This window comes from Anarhichas minor, unplaced genomic scaffold, assembly GCF_050575085.1.
Source record: "Anarhichas minor isolate MPS153535 unplaced genomic scaffold, ASM5057508v1 ptg000032l, whole genome shotgun sequence".
Taxonomy (NCBI): Eukaryota; Metazoa; Chordata; class Actinopteri; order Perciformes; family Anarhichadidae; genus Anarhichas; species Anarhichas minor.
This window is the reverse complement of record NW_027466478.1, coordinates 1,480,668-1,498,468: the sequence shown is the minus strand read 5'-3', so window position 1 is coordinate 1,498,468 and position 17,801 is coordinate 1,480,668. Positions and strand designations below refer to the sequence as shown.

The window sequence follows — 17,801 nt, the reverse complement described above, 5'->3', positions numbered from 1 at the left end:
CTCTCTCTCTACTAACCCGCACACACACGTAGTTAGAGCTACTGATTTTGGGTGAACCTCTCAGACTCGTGATTACTTAATCTCTGACCCCTACCCACATGGTACACCGTCCCACGTGGTTCTAGCAGCCACCTCTCCGCCATTTTGGTCGCCGGTCTCTAGACTCACCATCTTGGCCTGTAGGCTCACACGCCCTATTGAGATTAACCACCATCACTGTTGAGTAGGCTCCCCCCCCTTTCTTTACACACACACACACACACACACACACACACACACACACACCTACATGTGCATATATTGATACACATATCCTTACCCCACTTTATTCATTTGATTTTAGGTATTAGATATATAATCGTATGATAGTGTTTGTTGATTTTGATAGTACTTGATTTGATCATTTATTATTTTGATTTAATAAACTCTGTTATATTTTAAAGAGCAGTCGTCTGTGATTACTTGTGCATATGTGTGTAATAATAGCTGGATGTAGTGGCCTGTGCTCGAACTTAAACCTTCACTTTCACTCTGAATGTGTAATAGTACTCAGACTATTGACATTGTGAGTGAACGCTAATTATGAGACTTAGTTTTATTGTTTGGTTATTGGTCCCTGTTCGCAGGGTGGTGCCCCGTTGTTATTCATAATCATTAATAATTGTTACTGACATTAATATTTCTATTGATGTCAAGAATTTAGTTTCTTAGATGCTGATAACCAAACACGCTCCTCTACGTTCCCAACACTTGTCACGGGTCTGACGTCAATAGCCAATTCCCAAACAGAATGCATCAGTGTTTTCAACCCCAAAGGTTTGCACAGTCAAAGTCAGAGTCACAGAGAGATCACAATTAAACCGTAAACACACTCATAAACTCATGTATTCCAGTGAATGGGCTTGAATTGAAGTGACAGACAGATGGATGTTACTCTGACTGCACTGATATCTAGAATATAAGCCAAAAGAGTAAGTTTTAGTTTCAGCAGGATATTTTCAGCGTCAAACAATTAATTTCCTGCATTATTGTGAATTTTTATCCAGTCGCCGGGTGACAATTCAAAACATAGTTGAATCTAATTCAGTAAGGCTCTCTGACATTTTGCATTGCTTTCTACTATTTATGTTATCTCTTTTAAATCCAGTCAGTACACATATAGGCATGAATACCTCCTACCTCCTCTTATGTGTCTTTTGTTTGGGGAAGTAACCTCTTTAAATGTGTGTGTGGCTCCTGTTCACTTCAATGATGCATCAATGCATTGTATTTAATGTATAAACCCCTTAATAAGAAAAACGTCACAATATACAGTATATTTTTTCTATCTAACTGCACTCTATGCCAACACCTCTTGGACAAACCTTACACATAACTGTAATAATACAGCTGATTGTAAAAATACTGGCAATTTGTTAAGTTTATCTGTGATTATGATTACATTGTGACGCCCATGCATGGCTGTCTGTCGTCAATTATATGTATATATGTATAACTATGGCCATTAGTTGACTGATTGGTGGAGTTGTTGGCTTGCAGGCTGTCATAAAGCTCAGCAGTCTGACATTTTTCAGGTTAGGTGTTTGAAAAATAATACCGCTGCACACAAAAAAACACATATCCATAAATCATTGAAAGAAACTGTGGCCAATCTGTCAGCATAATAAGAGGAGGGGTATTATTATGGATTTCATTGTGAGTTATGACATATTGTCACCAGTTGTTGTTTTTTTGTTTGGTTTTTTTTTTTTTCGCCAAGAACATGTTTTGGTTTTCTTGAAACAAGAATTAATAGCTGGTGACTCTTAAAATGACAATAATGACCAAAACCAACAATGGAGGTCCATGGCACAGAGGAAGAATATATATCAGGCTTTCATAAACACACAATCCTTGTCAGTAGATACATTGACTGCCATAGTTGTCATTTATTTGATTACATGTGATTTGTAAAAATGAAAAATGCAGAATATCACCAGCATGTGCTTTAATTTGTGATCTACCAATATTCATGTAATTCAAAGTGACATTCAGCAGAATTAGTGCATTCATGGAAGAGTAACAGTAGCCAAAGCTAAGAGTTATAATTGCTTTGAGTTAAAACAGAACACCAAGGAATACGCAGAATGAACCAAACAAAGCTAATTCAGTCATTGCTTGCTACTGGCTTGTACATTCATCCTGACCTTAGCTAGCTGTTCCTCCTCCATCTCATGCTTCACAACAACATGTTTCCCACCCACAGACAGCTTGGAGGCGACCAGAATGTTTCAGCTCACTGTGTTCATGTGCTACCATATGGATCACACTTATCTTTACTGGGTAAAAATACTTAAAATACTTCTATTTACAGGTGACAATTTATAACAGCTAACCGTGTTTTACTTGTTTAAATGTATTGCTTCGTGTTAGCTGTTAGCTCACCATAGTGTATGTAAAGAAAGAGTGTAAGGTGTTAGCATCCCTTGGCAAACAGAGATGTGTTCCAATCATAGTCTGTATATATATATAAGAAGTGGAATTAGTCACTTTGATGTCACCCGTTGGTTTGTGGACAACCATTCTGAAGCCTTGAGTTTGGCATTTTGGATGACGCCATCTTGGTTTTTTGAACCAGAAATGACCATACTGGCTATACACATTAAGCCTTTAATGTAATTCAAACAAATAAGTAGTCAAATTGTATTTCTACTGTCAAGTTTTAACATTTTAACATTGAGGGTATTGGGGATTGACTTCGTTTACGAGCCAGCCTCTAGTGGCTATTTGATGAACTGTAGTTATTTTCACTTCCTCGTGGGCTTCATTTATTCAGACCTGGAGGTTGCCGTTTGGTTCAAATCCCACTTTGAAGGTAAAAGGCACTTCTGATGTTAGTTTGGTTTTTGGTTTCCATATGCTTTGCCGTTTGGATCACATTGCACAGTGTTCTATTGGTAAGTTAGCAGCAACATGATGGTGGTGTGGAAGTCACCTAGCCCTGACCTGGCCACTAAAAACCCCACGGGTCCAACTGCAGAGGAGGGTACTATACTTCAAAGCCCTGACCTATGGCTTCATAAACATACACTGTCACACACACACACCTTCAGCCACCTTCATCTGTTGCATCCTGTCCAGGTAACTACTGGGATGAAGGTCACCGGTGAATTATACATCACTATCTCACGCACAGCACTGGGGGTCACAAAGTATACAGGGGAGGAGATGGGCTGGAGGAAAGCAGGAGGAAGAGAGAGTGAACAGAGAGAAGGATGAAAATAGTATCTGTCGCCGCAGGAAACAGCCCACTTTTCTTTTGAAGTTAATTTGGATTTTAAAAGCTGTTTGTAGCTTCAGTATGCTTCTCCTCTTCCTCCCTAACATGCAGCAGATTGAGAGATGTACTGCATCCTGTCAGAAGCGATTTAAGACACTGTAGGAAATATTTCCACAGGGGACAATAATAACTTCTTCAATACAATTTTAACATATTTTCCCGAACAAATCTGTGGTATTCCATCAAACCAGGCTACAGCACCAGTGTAACCAAAATAGAGGGAGCTACATGCAGCTTTCTTCACTTTGCCCTACCAAAGCACTGATATGAGCTGCACTGTTTCTGATGGAATTCAATGGGCCATGTTATCTAGACAAAGCTGTTAGATGTTTGTCAATGTGAGTGCCCTATACAAATGTACCTCTAATTAAAAAGCACAGCAATTTGATTTCTATCCCCCTGCTGTGCGTCAATTCTGGATTGTATGTAAATGGTAATACTGTCTATAGCCAGAGTTGTCACATACGCATAAGCATGATGGTACAGAACCAGGCAACTTCACTGTGACGACACGACTCCATCAGTCACTGAAGTATTTCCAGTACGTTACACCACCAGAACCACAAATTGTGTGTAACAATCCGGAGGTTTGAGATGTATACTGCAACATTGTCAATATTAAAGCTGCTGAGCCTTTTTCACACACTTGTATCTATACAAAAGGTCTGGAAGATTTAAACACTTCTGTGAATACTTTTTACTTTTGGATACATTTAAATCTAAAAATTATTTATCATACAAATTATTGCAGTACTGGCCCCATACTGGTGGTGTATTGATTTGTCACAAAAAAAGATACCCTTTTACATCCTACATTAAAATATTTTTTGTTTCGGGTGATGGGATTGCAATTGGATAGTTCTTGACCAAATGGAAGTACAGGTGTAAATGCACTCAAAATACATTAAGTGTGATCTGATCGGCCAAAGTCACCTCTAGAAGTGTTCAGGGACGCACTGTGAACACATTGAACACATACAACATGTGGGTAGTAGTGATGCACTGGTCGACCCACAACCATCAGGAAAATATCAGAAAATCAGCGGGTCAGAAAGTGAAAGCAATGTTCCGAAATAAGTTATTATTAACTTACAGAGACATTACGTGCAATCATTTAACTTCCCATCTTCTCCCCTCTCTCGGTAACTCTCTTTCTCTCTGTTTCTCAAACACACACAGAAATGGCTGCTGCATTCAGTCCTCATATCAGTCCTCATCTCAGTCCTCATATCAGCCCTCATCTCAGTCCTCATCTCAGTCTTCATATCAGTCCTCATCTCAGTCCTTATCTCAGTCTTCATATCAGTCCTCATCTCAGTCCTCATCTCAGTCCTCATATCAGTCCTCATCTCAGTCCTCATCTCAGTCCTCATATCAGTCCTCATAACAGTCCTCATATCAGTCCTCATCTCAGTCCTTATCTCAGTCCTCATATCAGTCCTCATAACAGTCCTCATATCAGTCCTCATCTCAGTCCTTATCTCAGTCCTCATATCAGTCCTCATATCAGTCCTCATCTCAGTCCTCATCTCAGTCCTCATCTCAGTCCTCATATCAGTCCTCATAACAGTCCTCATCTCAGTCCTCATCTCAGTCCTCATCTCAGTCCTCATATCAGTCCTCATCTCAGTCCTCATCTCAGTCCTCATATCAGTCCTCATAACAGTCCTCATATCAGTCCTCATCTCAGTCCTTATCTCAGTCCTCATATCAGTCCTCATATCAGTCCTCATCTCAGTCCTCATCTCAGTCCTTATCTCAGTCCTCATCTCAGTCCTCATCTCAGTCCTCATCTCAGTCCTTATCTCAGTCCTCATATCAGTCCTCATCTCAGTCCTTATCTCAGTCCTCATATCAGTCCTCATCTCAGTCCTCATCTCAGTCCTTATCTCAGTCCTCATCTCAGTCCTCATCTCAGTCCTCATCTCAGTCCTTATCTCAGTCCTCATATCAGTCCTCATAACAGTCCTCATATCAGTCCTCATCTCAGTCCTTATCTCAGTCCTCATATCAGTCCTCATAACAGTCCTCATATCAGTCCTCATCTCAGTCCTCATCTCAGTCCTCATCTCAGTCCTCATATCAGTCCTCATAACAGTCCTCATCTCAGTCCTCATCTCAGTCCTCATATCAGTCCTCATCTCAGTCCTCATCTCAGTCCTCATATCAGTCCTCATAACAGTCCTCATATCAGTCCTCATCTCAGTCCTTATCTCAGTCCTCATATCAGTCCTCATATCAGTCCTCATCTCAGTCCTCATCTCAGTCCTTATCTCAGTCCTCATCTCAGTCCTCATCTCAGTCCTCATCTCAGTCCTTATCTCAGTCCTCATCTCAGTCCTCATCTCAGTCCTTATCTCAGTCCTCATCTCAGTCCTCATCTCAGTCCTCATCTCAGTCCTTATCTCAGTCCTTATCTCAGTCCTCATCTCAGTCCTCATCTCAGTCCTTATCTCAGTCCTCATCTCAGTCCTCATCTCAGTCCTTATCTCAGTCCTCATCTCAGTCCTCATATCAGTCCTCATCTCAGTCCTCATCTCAGTCCTTATCTCAGTCCTCATCTCAGTCCTCATCTCAGTCCTCATCTCAGTCCTTATCTCAGTCCTCATCTCAGTCCTCATCTCAGTCCTCATATCAGTCCTCATCTCAGTCCTCATCTCAGTCCTTATCTCAGTCCTCATCTCAGTCCTCATCTCAGTCCTTATCTCAGTCCTCATCTCAGTCCTCATCTCAGTCCTCATCTCAGTCCTTATCTCAGTCCTCATCTCAGTCCTCATCTCAGTCCTTATCTCAGTCCTTATCTCAGTCCTCATCTCAGTCCTCATATCTAATGCATAATGTTGGAGTTTTGCAGGTCAGCTGGTTGATTAACACATATTCTTGTGGGTCGGGCATCACTAGTGGGTAGAAATACGTAAATCACTCACTCGACCCGTTCGGTTGTTTGAGCTGGACAGAGTGATCGGATCTCACTCTGGAGACACATATTAATACCAGGTGTAAATGTAGACATGTTTAATCATAGCTAGAAATAATCTGGATACGAGACACATTTCAATGCAAGGTGTAAATGGGTCATAGATAAAGTTGAGACAGTTGGCTGCACACGGAATTTCCTTTGGCAGTTTTTCTGCTGCAATCGCTCAGCTGAAAATACACACATCTAATATGGATGAGGAACCAAAGCAGGTAAACACTGCTCTGCTCGGCTGCTCAGTGGAAAACAACACCCGCGTTATATTTTCTACTGAACTGAACTGACAAATAAGATAATCATCTGCCGTCTAGTTATATCACCAACTATTTTATTTCTTAGATATAACCTTCGACCCCAAGGCTTTCTTTACTTCTGTTTATTTTACAATTGTTCGGTTGAATACGCAGGCCTAATTATCAAGGTTTTAATAGAAATCTGGCCTCTTTTATGTCTATGTGTGTGCAGTGCACCACCTGCCGTCGTCCCAGCTCATTTCCCAACACAAAGTTGACTGTAATGAGCTCTGCATTCTAGTATTCTACATTACTTACACGCATACTCACACGCACACACACACACACACACACACACACACACACACACACACACACACACACACAGAAAAACACACAGACACATCAGTAAGCTTGATTCAGCTAAAGTAAAAAAAAAACAGTTACACCCACACACACACACACACACATTGACATATCCCGGTGTGGTGGCGAGGGGCTGTGTGGTGGAGAGCCAAACAGTCTGGTCCGGGTGCCTGCGACATTCATCCAGCTCCATTGTCACATTGCTTCACTCCTCACACATCATTATCCCAGCAGCTGTTACTTCACAGCGCCGTAACATCAACTTCCCAGAAAATAAACACACACATCAGTATACATTAGCTAGCTCAGAAAAGCAACATTTAAAAAAATCTAAGCTTTTGTTCAATTTTGTTGAAAGCAAATAATTCCAAACTAATACCCTACTTCCAGCTTCTAAAATGTGTGATATAATGCATCTTTTGCCGATTACAGCATATGATACGTCATAGCAAACTGAATATATATTGGTTAAGGACATTGGGTTGAAAAAAAACAGCTTCATGAATACATCATCTTGAAAGAAAATAATCAGCAGATCTATCGAAAATAATCATCATAGCCCTTCAACACAATTGCTGTAACAATGACAAAATGCTGTCATTGTTTCAACAATGATAGAGTCCTTCCTGTTAGCCTTCCTATTCACAGTGCTAGTATTATGGCCAGTGTGTAATATTTAGTGGTTAGGTTTGGACTGCAACCAACTGAAACTTCTCCCGTGTGGCAAGCATGTTGGAGAAGTAGAATGCCCGACGATTATCTATATTATAGATTGTTTTCCATTTCTAGAGCCCCCTCAATACTAAAGCATTGCCAGCTCCTGCAAGGATGAGACATGCCAAACAATGATTATCGAAGATAGTGCCTATAGCCACATGGGAGACAGTGTGCTGTTTGTTACAGGGACCATGTTGAGGCCTTGACCCAAACACTATGTGGTGCTAACACATAGAAATATCTGCAGTTGCCATCATGCTTCAAGAAAATGTATTATGGTTGGCTCCAAATCCTACACGTGTCGTTTTCAGGAGCTGTCGGGTCCAATCAAAATGTATGTTTATACGGTATTCATACAGATATTAACACATTACCCCAAAGAAAGGCATTTCATTCACCATCCCCTCTTGTTATCATATGCGAGTCACTGAATAATTGTCATCCTTTTGATTGCTTTGTTCTTCTGCAAGACTGATGATTCTGGGTTTTCACAGCTAAAAGTATTACGTTCCCCAACTGACTCAATATTAGCAATGCTGCCATATTCCTTGATTCCGGCAACTAACTACAGTACAATGTTATCGAACCTGAAATACATGATGGAAAGGACCAAGTTGTGACAATCTGGAATGATTCTCAGCGGATCCCTAGATTTACTGCAAGAGAATGTTATTGACCACTTGGCATGTATTTCTTTGTAATGTTGATGCACTTCCACTAGCCCACAGTCTATTAGCATGCTCAAAATGACAGTGCTAAGCATGTTCACCATCTTAGTTTATTGTGTTAGCATGTTTACATTTGCTTATCAGGTCTGAGGCTGATGGGAATGCCATTAGTTTTGAAAGTATCGGGTTCGTTTTTCGATTTCTCACTTTCTTTTTGATCAAATACTTTGAAAACGAATGACATTCCCATCAGCCCAGCTGTATATCGTGTTAAGACCTAATTAGCAAATGTTAACATCTGCATGCTAATAGCATCTTAGCTTAAAGTGTTAGCATGTTAACATTTGCTAATTAGGTCTAAACACAAAGTACAGCTAAGGCTGTTGGGAATGTCATCAGTTTTCAAAGTGTCAGGTCAAAAACCAAAGTGAGAAATCAGAGAATGTAATACATCAAGTAGTTGCGGAGATATTTTAGTCCGGACTAAAGTGGACCTACAAACCAGCGGACCAACACTGGCATCCCTAGAGCCATGCCACTAGCATGGCTAAGAACAAGTCACTTTGTACTGTGAGTGGGTACAACTGGCTGACTAGGTCACTGGAGAGGACCTGGGACCTTGCTTCTGATCCAGAAGTCCCCACCTCTTCAACGAGCCAGAAACCTGACCTAGCTTCCCGAACTGTCTGGAACATATCTCACATGGACAGAGTCCCAAACACACACAGCTCGGTCATTTTGTGAGTGAATGAACCTCAGATTAGGTTTCTGGCCGCTGTGCTCCAGGCTGGCGATGGACACTGACAGCATATGGCAATGCTTCAGTGTTTGAGTGCAAACACAAGCAGCCTTTCAGCAGGTTCATCCCAACTGTGAGCACATTCAGGCTCTCGTGAGGCCCTGGAGTATGTGGGCTATGAGCAATGATCATCTGCTGCTTCAATTGTTTCTATAATTAGGGGTTTGTCATCAGAAAATTGTCTCAAGGCTGAAGTCATTTTGTGTGTGACGACAATGTGCGCTTGCTGCCAGCATGTGAGTGTGGCTCCCGGAAGGTATATTAAAAAATAAATAAATAAATACATACGTATATATATATATATATATATACAGCAGAGAGTTACCACTTTTAATGATGATGGACTGTGTGTAATGTGGATTTTTATTTATTTATTAAAAAAACATATTCACAGTAACGTGACATGAATGTGGCAGTAGCAATCCTTAAATCCTACTGAAGAACTGGCTATCTGAAGTGCTGAAACGTGTTAGTGAACTCATTTTGTCCTGAGGTGACCAATATTCACATTAAAAGGTACCCTGTGAAGTTTTCCTTTAAATAAAAGCAGTTACACTTTCTAACTTCCCTGCCTTTGTTGCCGCATTGGCGCCTTTCTTGGATCTTTACCACCACAGACTGCCACTCAGTGGATATAATGAACATAAATCAATCGGCAAAAGTGTACTATGTCCAGCATAATATGTGTGGGAACATGCAAGTAGCCTAAGTGTTCTTGTATGTGCACACAATAGAAACAAAACTGGGGCTCACACTGCTCCGTAACACAACTAGAAGTGAAAACCTAGACAGCTTACCAGGGTTCAGGGAAAGTGAGCCTGACAGTATATCCACGTACTTTGCAGCCAGCTGTTGGCATTGGAGTTGCATTGTGGGTAATGTAGGCACCAGGTTTTGAAAGGGAAGAAGAATGCATGGAATAAAAAAACCGACATCTCCTGTTCTGCTGCATCGATTTTGGTCCTGTTTTTTAGACTATCCATCATGTGTGATGTAAATGATAAGTAAGTGGGCATCTGTAGAATAGTAAACCACACAAATCCACGTGTCTTTTAAATCATCTACACTCTAATGCTACTCACTTTTGATTCAATTAGATTTTTGTTTTTTTACTAGTTTAGTTATGTGTTAATCTGTGTTTTTAATTTCATTTTAATAGATTTTTGAATGAGCAAACATGAAATGCCCCCTCCACTTTATGGTACTGTAGGTTCATACAGGATTCACTTTAAGTACTGTAGGTCTTGTATGTGTGTTCAGAAAGTGATGCAATCATTATGGTCCACATAGCTCCTCTACACAAACAATACAAATCAAACAATACAAATCACCGCCCACAGTTGCTTAAGTCGGCCTCAATTAGCTGCGTCCTTGATATGAAACGTGAGCTCCTCGAAGCCTCATTTATGTGTTGGTTGTTTGTGCAGCTCATTAAAAAGTGAGTCAATCCACAGAGGAGCAGAGGGGAGCATCTGGATCGACTCCACAACCAGCAGCAGGGATATGAAGCTCTGGCCACTGTAGCTGATGAGAAATCAGCCCTCCCTGCTAAGTGTGGTGTAGCAGGGGCTGGAGCCTATCCCTACACGTACTGGGCAGGACGCAGGGTTCACCAATAAACAGCACTAAAAGCATTGTTCAGGGTCTGAATCTGCAGTGGGAGGCAGCCTGAACGCTTTTTGGTTAAGGACTCGTCTTCCAGTCTGTTTTTGTTTCATTCATAACTGACACATTCGGTTGATTCTGTTGAAAATACAAATGTTTGAAGTATATCCACAAATATAACATTGAGCTTGACTAACCGGGCTTTGCCGACTAGCATACTTCAGTGCTGCTACTCGCTTTCCGAGTAACTCACGCTCTAGAATTTATGTTCCACACGTGCGAGTAGTAGACATTAATAGACTATTTTGACAGTTGGGACACCAGGCATACCAAAATAATGTTGCATACCGAACCGAACATCCTGTACGGAATGGTTCGGAAGAAGTATTTTAAATACCTTGTCGTGGTTTTAAGCATTGGTTGTTATTAAAAACATTGACCTGCTTGGTGCTAGAGGCCAGGGGGTTGCCAAAGTCATTAAAGAGCAAATAATCCAGCTGCAGTGACATTCACTTGCACATTTAATAAACCATCACTGGGTCTGGTCCAAGTACACCAGGCCACAACTGACCACACCCAGCTTCAAAAAATGTAACCATATCAAGTGTCAATGCAGCAAAGCTTCCATACAATATGTAGTTTGGAGTTACACTTTAAGAATCATTAGCCGTGTTTCTATTCACATATTTGTATGCACATTTTAAGGTAAAGTACTAGAAAAACTGTATGGAAACGGCAATATTTGATCAAACTTCCTCAATTACGGCAAAACGCTTACACGTTCATCTGAGGTGGTAGTATAGTTGATGCGCTAAATGGATTATGGAACACCTTTGCTGAATAAGTTCTGACATAGCTAACATTTAACTCACATGAGTGATCAGCTGTTAACATCCGCATGCTAACACCAGATACTCCTATAGTGCGCACATACTTGTCTCCATGAACACATGACCAATAGTAGCTGAGATGAAAGAATAATCAAAACTTGCACAATTGAAACAAATTCTTGAAGAGCTCTCTCCATTTTTCTTTCATAAATCAGTTAGATGTTTGGTTTCCTGTTCTGTTTTGCAAGTTCCACTTCTTCGACTTTTTACTGGTGAATTACAGCCAAGCAAAGTCTATAGCACCAACTTCTGACCAAACTACACTGTAGCCTAGTTAATTCTCTCCAAACCAGTTGATGGAACGTGCCTAACTATCCATGAATATCCATTATCAACGTCCGTGGTAGAGTAGTTGTTGCCATAAGGAGGTGGATGGGAAAAGTCTACTACTGCCAAAGCAAAAGCACTGATGAGCGCCAAAGGACGAAAGAAAATCAAGGACTGGGAAAACTAAGTTTTATTTAATCTAATATAATCTACTTTCATTTTCCAGTTCACCCATAACCCATCTTAATAAATGTCTTCATTACAGCCAACCCTTATCTATTCCTCTTTGTGCACTCCATCCTTTCACTGCACAGCTTGTGTTCTGCCACCTCTTATTGTACCTCTCAGCCCCTCCTCTGTTGACACTCGCCCTTCATCTCTCTCATTTACCCCAACCAGCGCCACAGGCCTCAGCTGTCGGCCGTTAGTATTCCTGCTGCCAAGGCCCGGGACCACAGGGAGCCCTGGCAGCCACACAATCACACACACAAACATACAATCACACACACACACACACACACACACACACACACACACACACACACACCCACACACACAGACACACACACACACGAACAACATTCACCTTCCTCATATGGCATCCCTCAGGCAAAGGCTGATTCTGTGTTTTGTGCATGTTTGTTGATGAGTTCCAGTGACAGACTAATAGACCAGGGACTTTCATTCATGCTCATTTGGTATTTTGTCCATTATGTTCTCCTTCTCATTCCCGTTGCAGTAATGTTTCCGAACCAATACATGGTTTGCATTATTGATGAAGCTGCCACCTTCTCCCTCCCCCAGTCTATCTTAGCAGAGGGATGGAGGGGTAAGGAGATGGATGGTAAAGGGAAGGGAAGGTCTGAGGGAGTTAGGAATCAGGTAGGAAATAGAAAAAGGGATATGAAACTGGATAGATGTGTATGGATGGATGGATGGATGGATGGATGTATTATGGATGGATGGAACAGAAGGCTGGATTGCCAGTTAGTCTGGCCCGTAATGATGCCAGACAGGCTACGTAGGCGGTGTTTACGGTGCATGGATCCAAGCCATATGGTGCCACTTCAGGAGGGGTTCCTAACACTACACAAAATAGATTTGATTGATTTTGATGTCTTGCATACATGTGGGAATTCTGGCATGCGATGAAAGACAAAGTGAATAAAAGGTCAAGGGGTCACCTTATTGTCAAGACTTTGTCATCTTGGCCAAAGTGTTGGACAGATGGTTGGACCAACAGATCATAAAAACAAAAGCCATTCAAAACGGCAGGTCTTTCTCCAAGAATCCCATTATTCTGGGATCAGTCAGCATGATATCTGTGTCTTTGAGGTGATTTTGATGCCTCGTAGATGCTTAGAACATGGCGGACTACATGCTGGACACAACTTTCAATAATCTGCCTTGGGTTCGTTCACAAGTTGCATGACAGACATAGATGATGAAAGATAGGTCCACTTCAAGTGATCCTCTGTTATGTATGCGCAGCAAGAAACGGATCTGCAGACAACTCTTCACCCTCACCTGCTTTGTTAGATCAGGAGGATGGAAATGAAAACAATGTTTTTGCCAGCTGAAATCCAATAAACCTTCAACGTATCCGTGGTTTGCACAAAAACGTACATTGAACATTCTTTTCCAGGCAACTGGGTATAAAGTAATTGCAAAAAATAATTAATTGAGAAACGAGAGTGATTTTGATACAAAAAAAAGATATTGAGCAAGAGATGACTAAACAATTTACACAGGAACACAGGATTAGAACACTAGACTTCACTGTTTCTTTAAAGCTACGGTGGTGTATAAAATATAAAATATAATATAAAATATCTGATGAATGAGAAATACAAAATAACTAAGAATACAACTTGATTCTGATGTAAAAACACAATGACAACAATAAATGCCAATTTATTCTGATCAAAATGGCTCCATATGAGTACTGAGAAGTTCAACAGAGATTGTGTTATCATCAAGCTGCTTCCTTTGACATCATATCAGAACTGTAGAACAGAGGGGATATTCACTCTTACATGTAACAGATACACAGAAAAAAAAGAGCATCAGCATCCAGCCTACTCACCGAAGTCAGCAAGTTTGAGCTCTCCAGTGTCGCCGATGAGCAGGTTCTGTGGTTTCAGGTCGCGGTGAAGGATGTACCTCTGGTGGATGTAGGACAGGCCTCTCAGTAACTGGAACAGGAACAGCTAGAAAACACAGGAGAACAAAAGGAAAGACATATTTTTACAGGAGAATATGGAACGGTGACAGATCTCTATGTGCAAACAACATGCTGAAGATAATGAGGACATGAGGACACTCCTTTAATAACTATCCTCTACATCTCTCTGTTGTGGCACATTAAACTGGGCGGCTGCTGAGGTCAGAGAGGTGTAGGATATCCTAATTATCACTCTGTGACTTCATTCAAGTGAGAGTGAAAACAGACATGAACCCCACGTTATATATAGACTGTCTCTTTCACAAAGGCACACACATAAAAATCAATACGGAGCCATAAGTGAAAAACATCATTTCCTCCACTTGGACTATTGAAGAGTGATACAACTGACATCACAGCTGAACTACTGGGGAATGCTGCATTGAGTCGGAGTGAAAATAAGTAGGAAATTAAAGCGTTTACTTCTATTTAAAAATTACCTCTTTTCATAATTGTGGATTATGACGTATTGCATCAATGTGGGAGGGGGGGGGGTTAGACAGTGGCAGCAGAAATGTATGGAGGTGTGACAGTCTGAGCTGAAATCACAGCAGACATACGGAGCTGAGCTGGGCTCTGCCTCCTTTTCATTTTCTGTGAAGGGCGGCGCATTGATTGCACAGAGCATGACAGGACTGCTGACAGCAGGAGCCAGCACGGGAGGAAAAGTTAGAATCAGTGAACTTTGACCCAGAGGGATAGGAAAAATACACATTTCTGTCCCTCACCAAATTATGTTTTTCCATGTCCCTTATGTGCTATCAAGCAGAGAAAGCTGTGTCCTGTAATATTGATAACTTTGTACTTGATTTGACTTCTTTTTTTATGTATCACTCAATGCAGTCTCTCACTGAAAGTTTCCTTTACCAGTATTTCTGAAAGACATTTTCCTGAGGTATACCATCAGTTATCCACGATAAATAAATCTATTACTTCGGTAAAACAACTTTGGAAAGTGAAAATATGTCAGTTATGTTCAGAGGCTCTTCCACTGCCCCCAGGTGGCCACAAAATATCATGCTGGTGTATGCAATCTACTTACCATCTCTTCTAATGTTGTTTTTAACACCATGGTACCTTTAATCACTAAATGATGTCTCTGTCCTCTACATTTGACTCGCCGAAGGTTTTTTTTTTTCCAGCTGATGAAGTTTAACCTATGCGCTTGCTGGATATGGTGATTTGTAATAAACGTTCTTTTTAGCCTCTGGAAAAGAATCCAGATGTTAGTGTTTCACTGTCTCTCTGTTGAAATGATGTATTTCAGCAAAACTCTTGTGTGCTGCATGCTCACGTGTGCTTTTAAGGGAAGTTAGCTGAAAAAACTGCAGATCAAAAACAATTAGTTCTTCTGTAAAACAGTTAAAGTACTTTAAAGAAAGCAACTGGATGAGAAATATAATAACGGAACAAATTCATTCCTAAAACAAATAAACCCATTAAAATGCACTAATGCCCTTTTGCTGACAGCCAATTATCCTACTGCTGGAATCAAACACAGCTCCTCCACCTGCCTCCAGAGCTCATGTACCCAAACCGCATCCACAAAACAAGTTTAGCTTTTAATATATGCATGCTGCATGAAGTGTAGTGCTGCTGTCGGTAAGAGCTTTCAAAAATTAAGATCAACAAAATCCTAATATATCTAAAGTCAGAGCTACATCAAACTTGTTTTGTTTTCCTTCTGAGATCTGGCAGTTCTTCACCCCCCCTGCAGACGTGTCAATCAACAAATAATGAGGCGTGCACGAATCCACCGTTCAAATTTTTTATTTTTTTTCAATTCCAGCATTCCCCTCTCATTTCTCTGCTCACTCTGATACTAATGTCCCGGCCAATTAAGCAGATTGAAGCACCGTGGAGCCCAATCAGGAACGGGCCCTGTCTGGCATCTGGAGTCACCGGGTCAACAGTTTACTATTCCTGCACTCGGCGGGTGAGAGATGAACTGCAGGGCAGAAAATTAGCATGGGAAATGTGTGCTTACTCATGTATATCAAATGAAAAGCCCTTGCCTTGTTAGGAGTGCAACTGCACGGTAATGAAACGAAAAAAAAGAAAAAAATCACTCTTTCATTCTCTTCAGTCAGCTCTTTAATTCAAAAATCAAACCTTTCTCAAAAAGGCTTTTTATTGTTCTGCTTCAATTGGAACGGCGCATTTGCATTCTAATATTTGAGAAAACGTGAAGTGCTGAGAGCCGTTTGAGGAGGCAATTCAGACGCACTGTTCTGACTATAATAATACAAATAATTCTGAATGCCAATCTTCAAGCTGAATTACGTAGATTCATACTCAGACAGGCTCAGTATGGCCAGTGGTTAACATTTGGCTCATTGACACCTTAGACATCTGCTTGCCAGAGAAGTGTAATAAGTGACTATGAGATGTCCATCTGGGCAAACGTATTGAAAGGAACCCTGCTGTTAAAGATGTGACCGCACCAATCGACCCCGGAGCGAGCTGGAAAATGGACTAATAGGTGAAAAAAGTCACCTGTAAACTCATCAAATACGGCAGCTTGGTCAAATAATTTCGCTCTACGTAGTTACGGCGGGAGAAAAGAGTGAATACAAAAGGACGTTCACCCAGGAGACCGCTGTTCGTGTCCTTGTGAAACCAAAAATCGACTTGGAGTACTTTAAGCCACGTAACCTCACTACATCACTCACTTTATGGAACATAACATTATGTAATGTTACGAGATCAAGTTTATAATGTAGTCACATACATAATGCATATAGTTATGTTAAAAAATGCACTTATCTTAACCTCAACCACAATCTTTTAACATAGTTTGCCTAAACCTAACCAGGTAGTTTCCTGTTAAAACGTTTAAAAGTTTATTTTGAAAAGACAGTGTATGCATGTATGCATGGTGAGGTGTGCAAAACTGAGGCTAGAGGTTTATGTAGTCACAGTTTGAAGCGTAGGGCCACTGACCAAGCTGCTGTGTTTGACGAGTTGAAAGGGAGAACGTGTTGGCAGGAAAGGTGGCAGTGGAAAAGTCAATGTGTCTGTAATTCAATCTAAAAGCCCAGATTCTGCACTAAGTGACATCTTTTACATAAATTACAGCAGTATTGCACTTGCTCACAATCACATTGCCACTGCAGTGATGGTGGCAATTTAATTCAGATAACAACCTAAATGTTCCTTAACAAAGAAATACAGATCTACTTGAGGACTCATCGATACACAGGGTTGTGAAAGGAACATGGTTCATAAATAATTCAAGATCTTCTCAATAAGTTTGTGATGTCTGATGTCAGTAAATACTACAGTGCTTATGAATATATTTCACAGTTGCCATGGAGAAGACAATGAAAACACCTCGGGTTTGTATCACAGCTTTTCTATTAGAGACGTGTCTCCAAGTCTCAGCAGAGCTCGTCTCGAGGTCCTCGACTGTTTCAGCAGGCTGATTGGTAATCCTGATGAAGACTAAACTGATCTGTGTATGTATAATCAGTGGAGTGCCCCATTAATGTCTAAGTTTACCCTGTCATTAGCTGCATAGCAACAGGATTTTAAGCGCAGTGATTGGATGTTTCCTACTGCAATGCGCTCTGGGACTTTGCTTCCCTCCCAAAATATACAAGCTTGTATATTTGACTTTTTGTACTTTTTAGTTTCAATACAGTGTCTCATTGTTTGTACTCGACCAAGAGAAGTTAATGCTAATCTAATAGTTGGAAATGCTCCAATGACTTTTCTTCACCTGGACTATAGAACC

At 40.9% G+C, this 17,801-nt stretch overlaps 1 protein-coding gene across 1 annotated transcript in view; it reads right to left on the bottom strand.

Annotated features, from left to right (window-relative positions):
* cdk14 (cyclin dependent kinase 14) overlaps positions 1-17,801 on the bottom strand; it is a 147,244-nt gene that overhangs the window by 47,606 nt on the left and 81,837 nt on the right. The window contains exon 8 of the mRNA XM_076105402.1: positions 13,928-14,051. Within this exon, the coding sequence (XP_075961517.1) occupies positions 13,928-14,051 (124 nt within the window). The remainder of the gene's footprint in view (positions 1-13,927; positions 14,052-17,801) is intronic.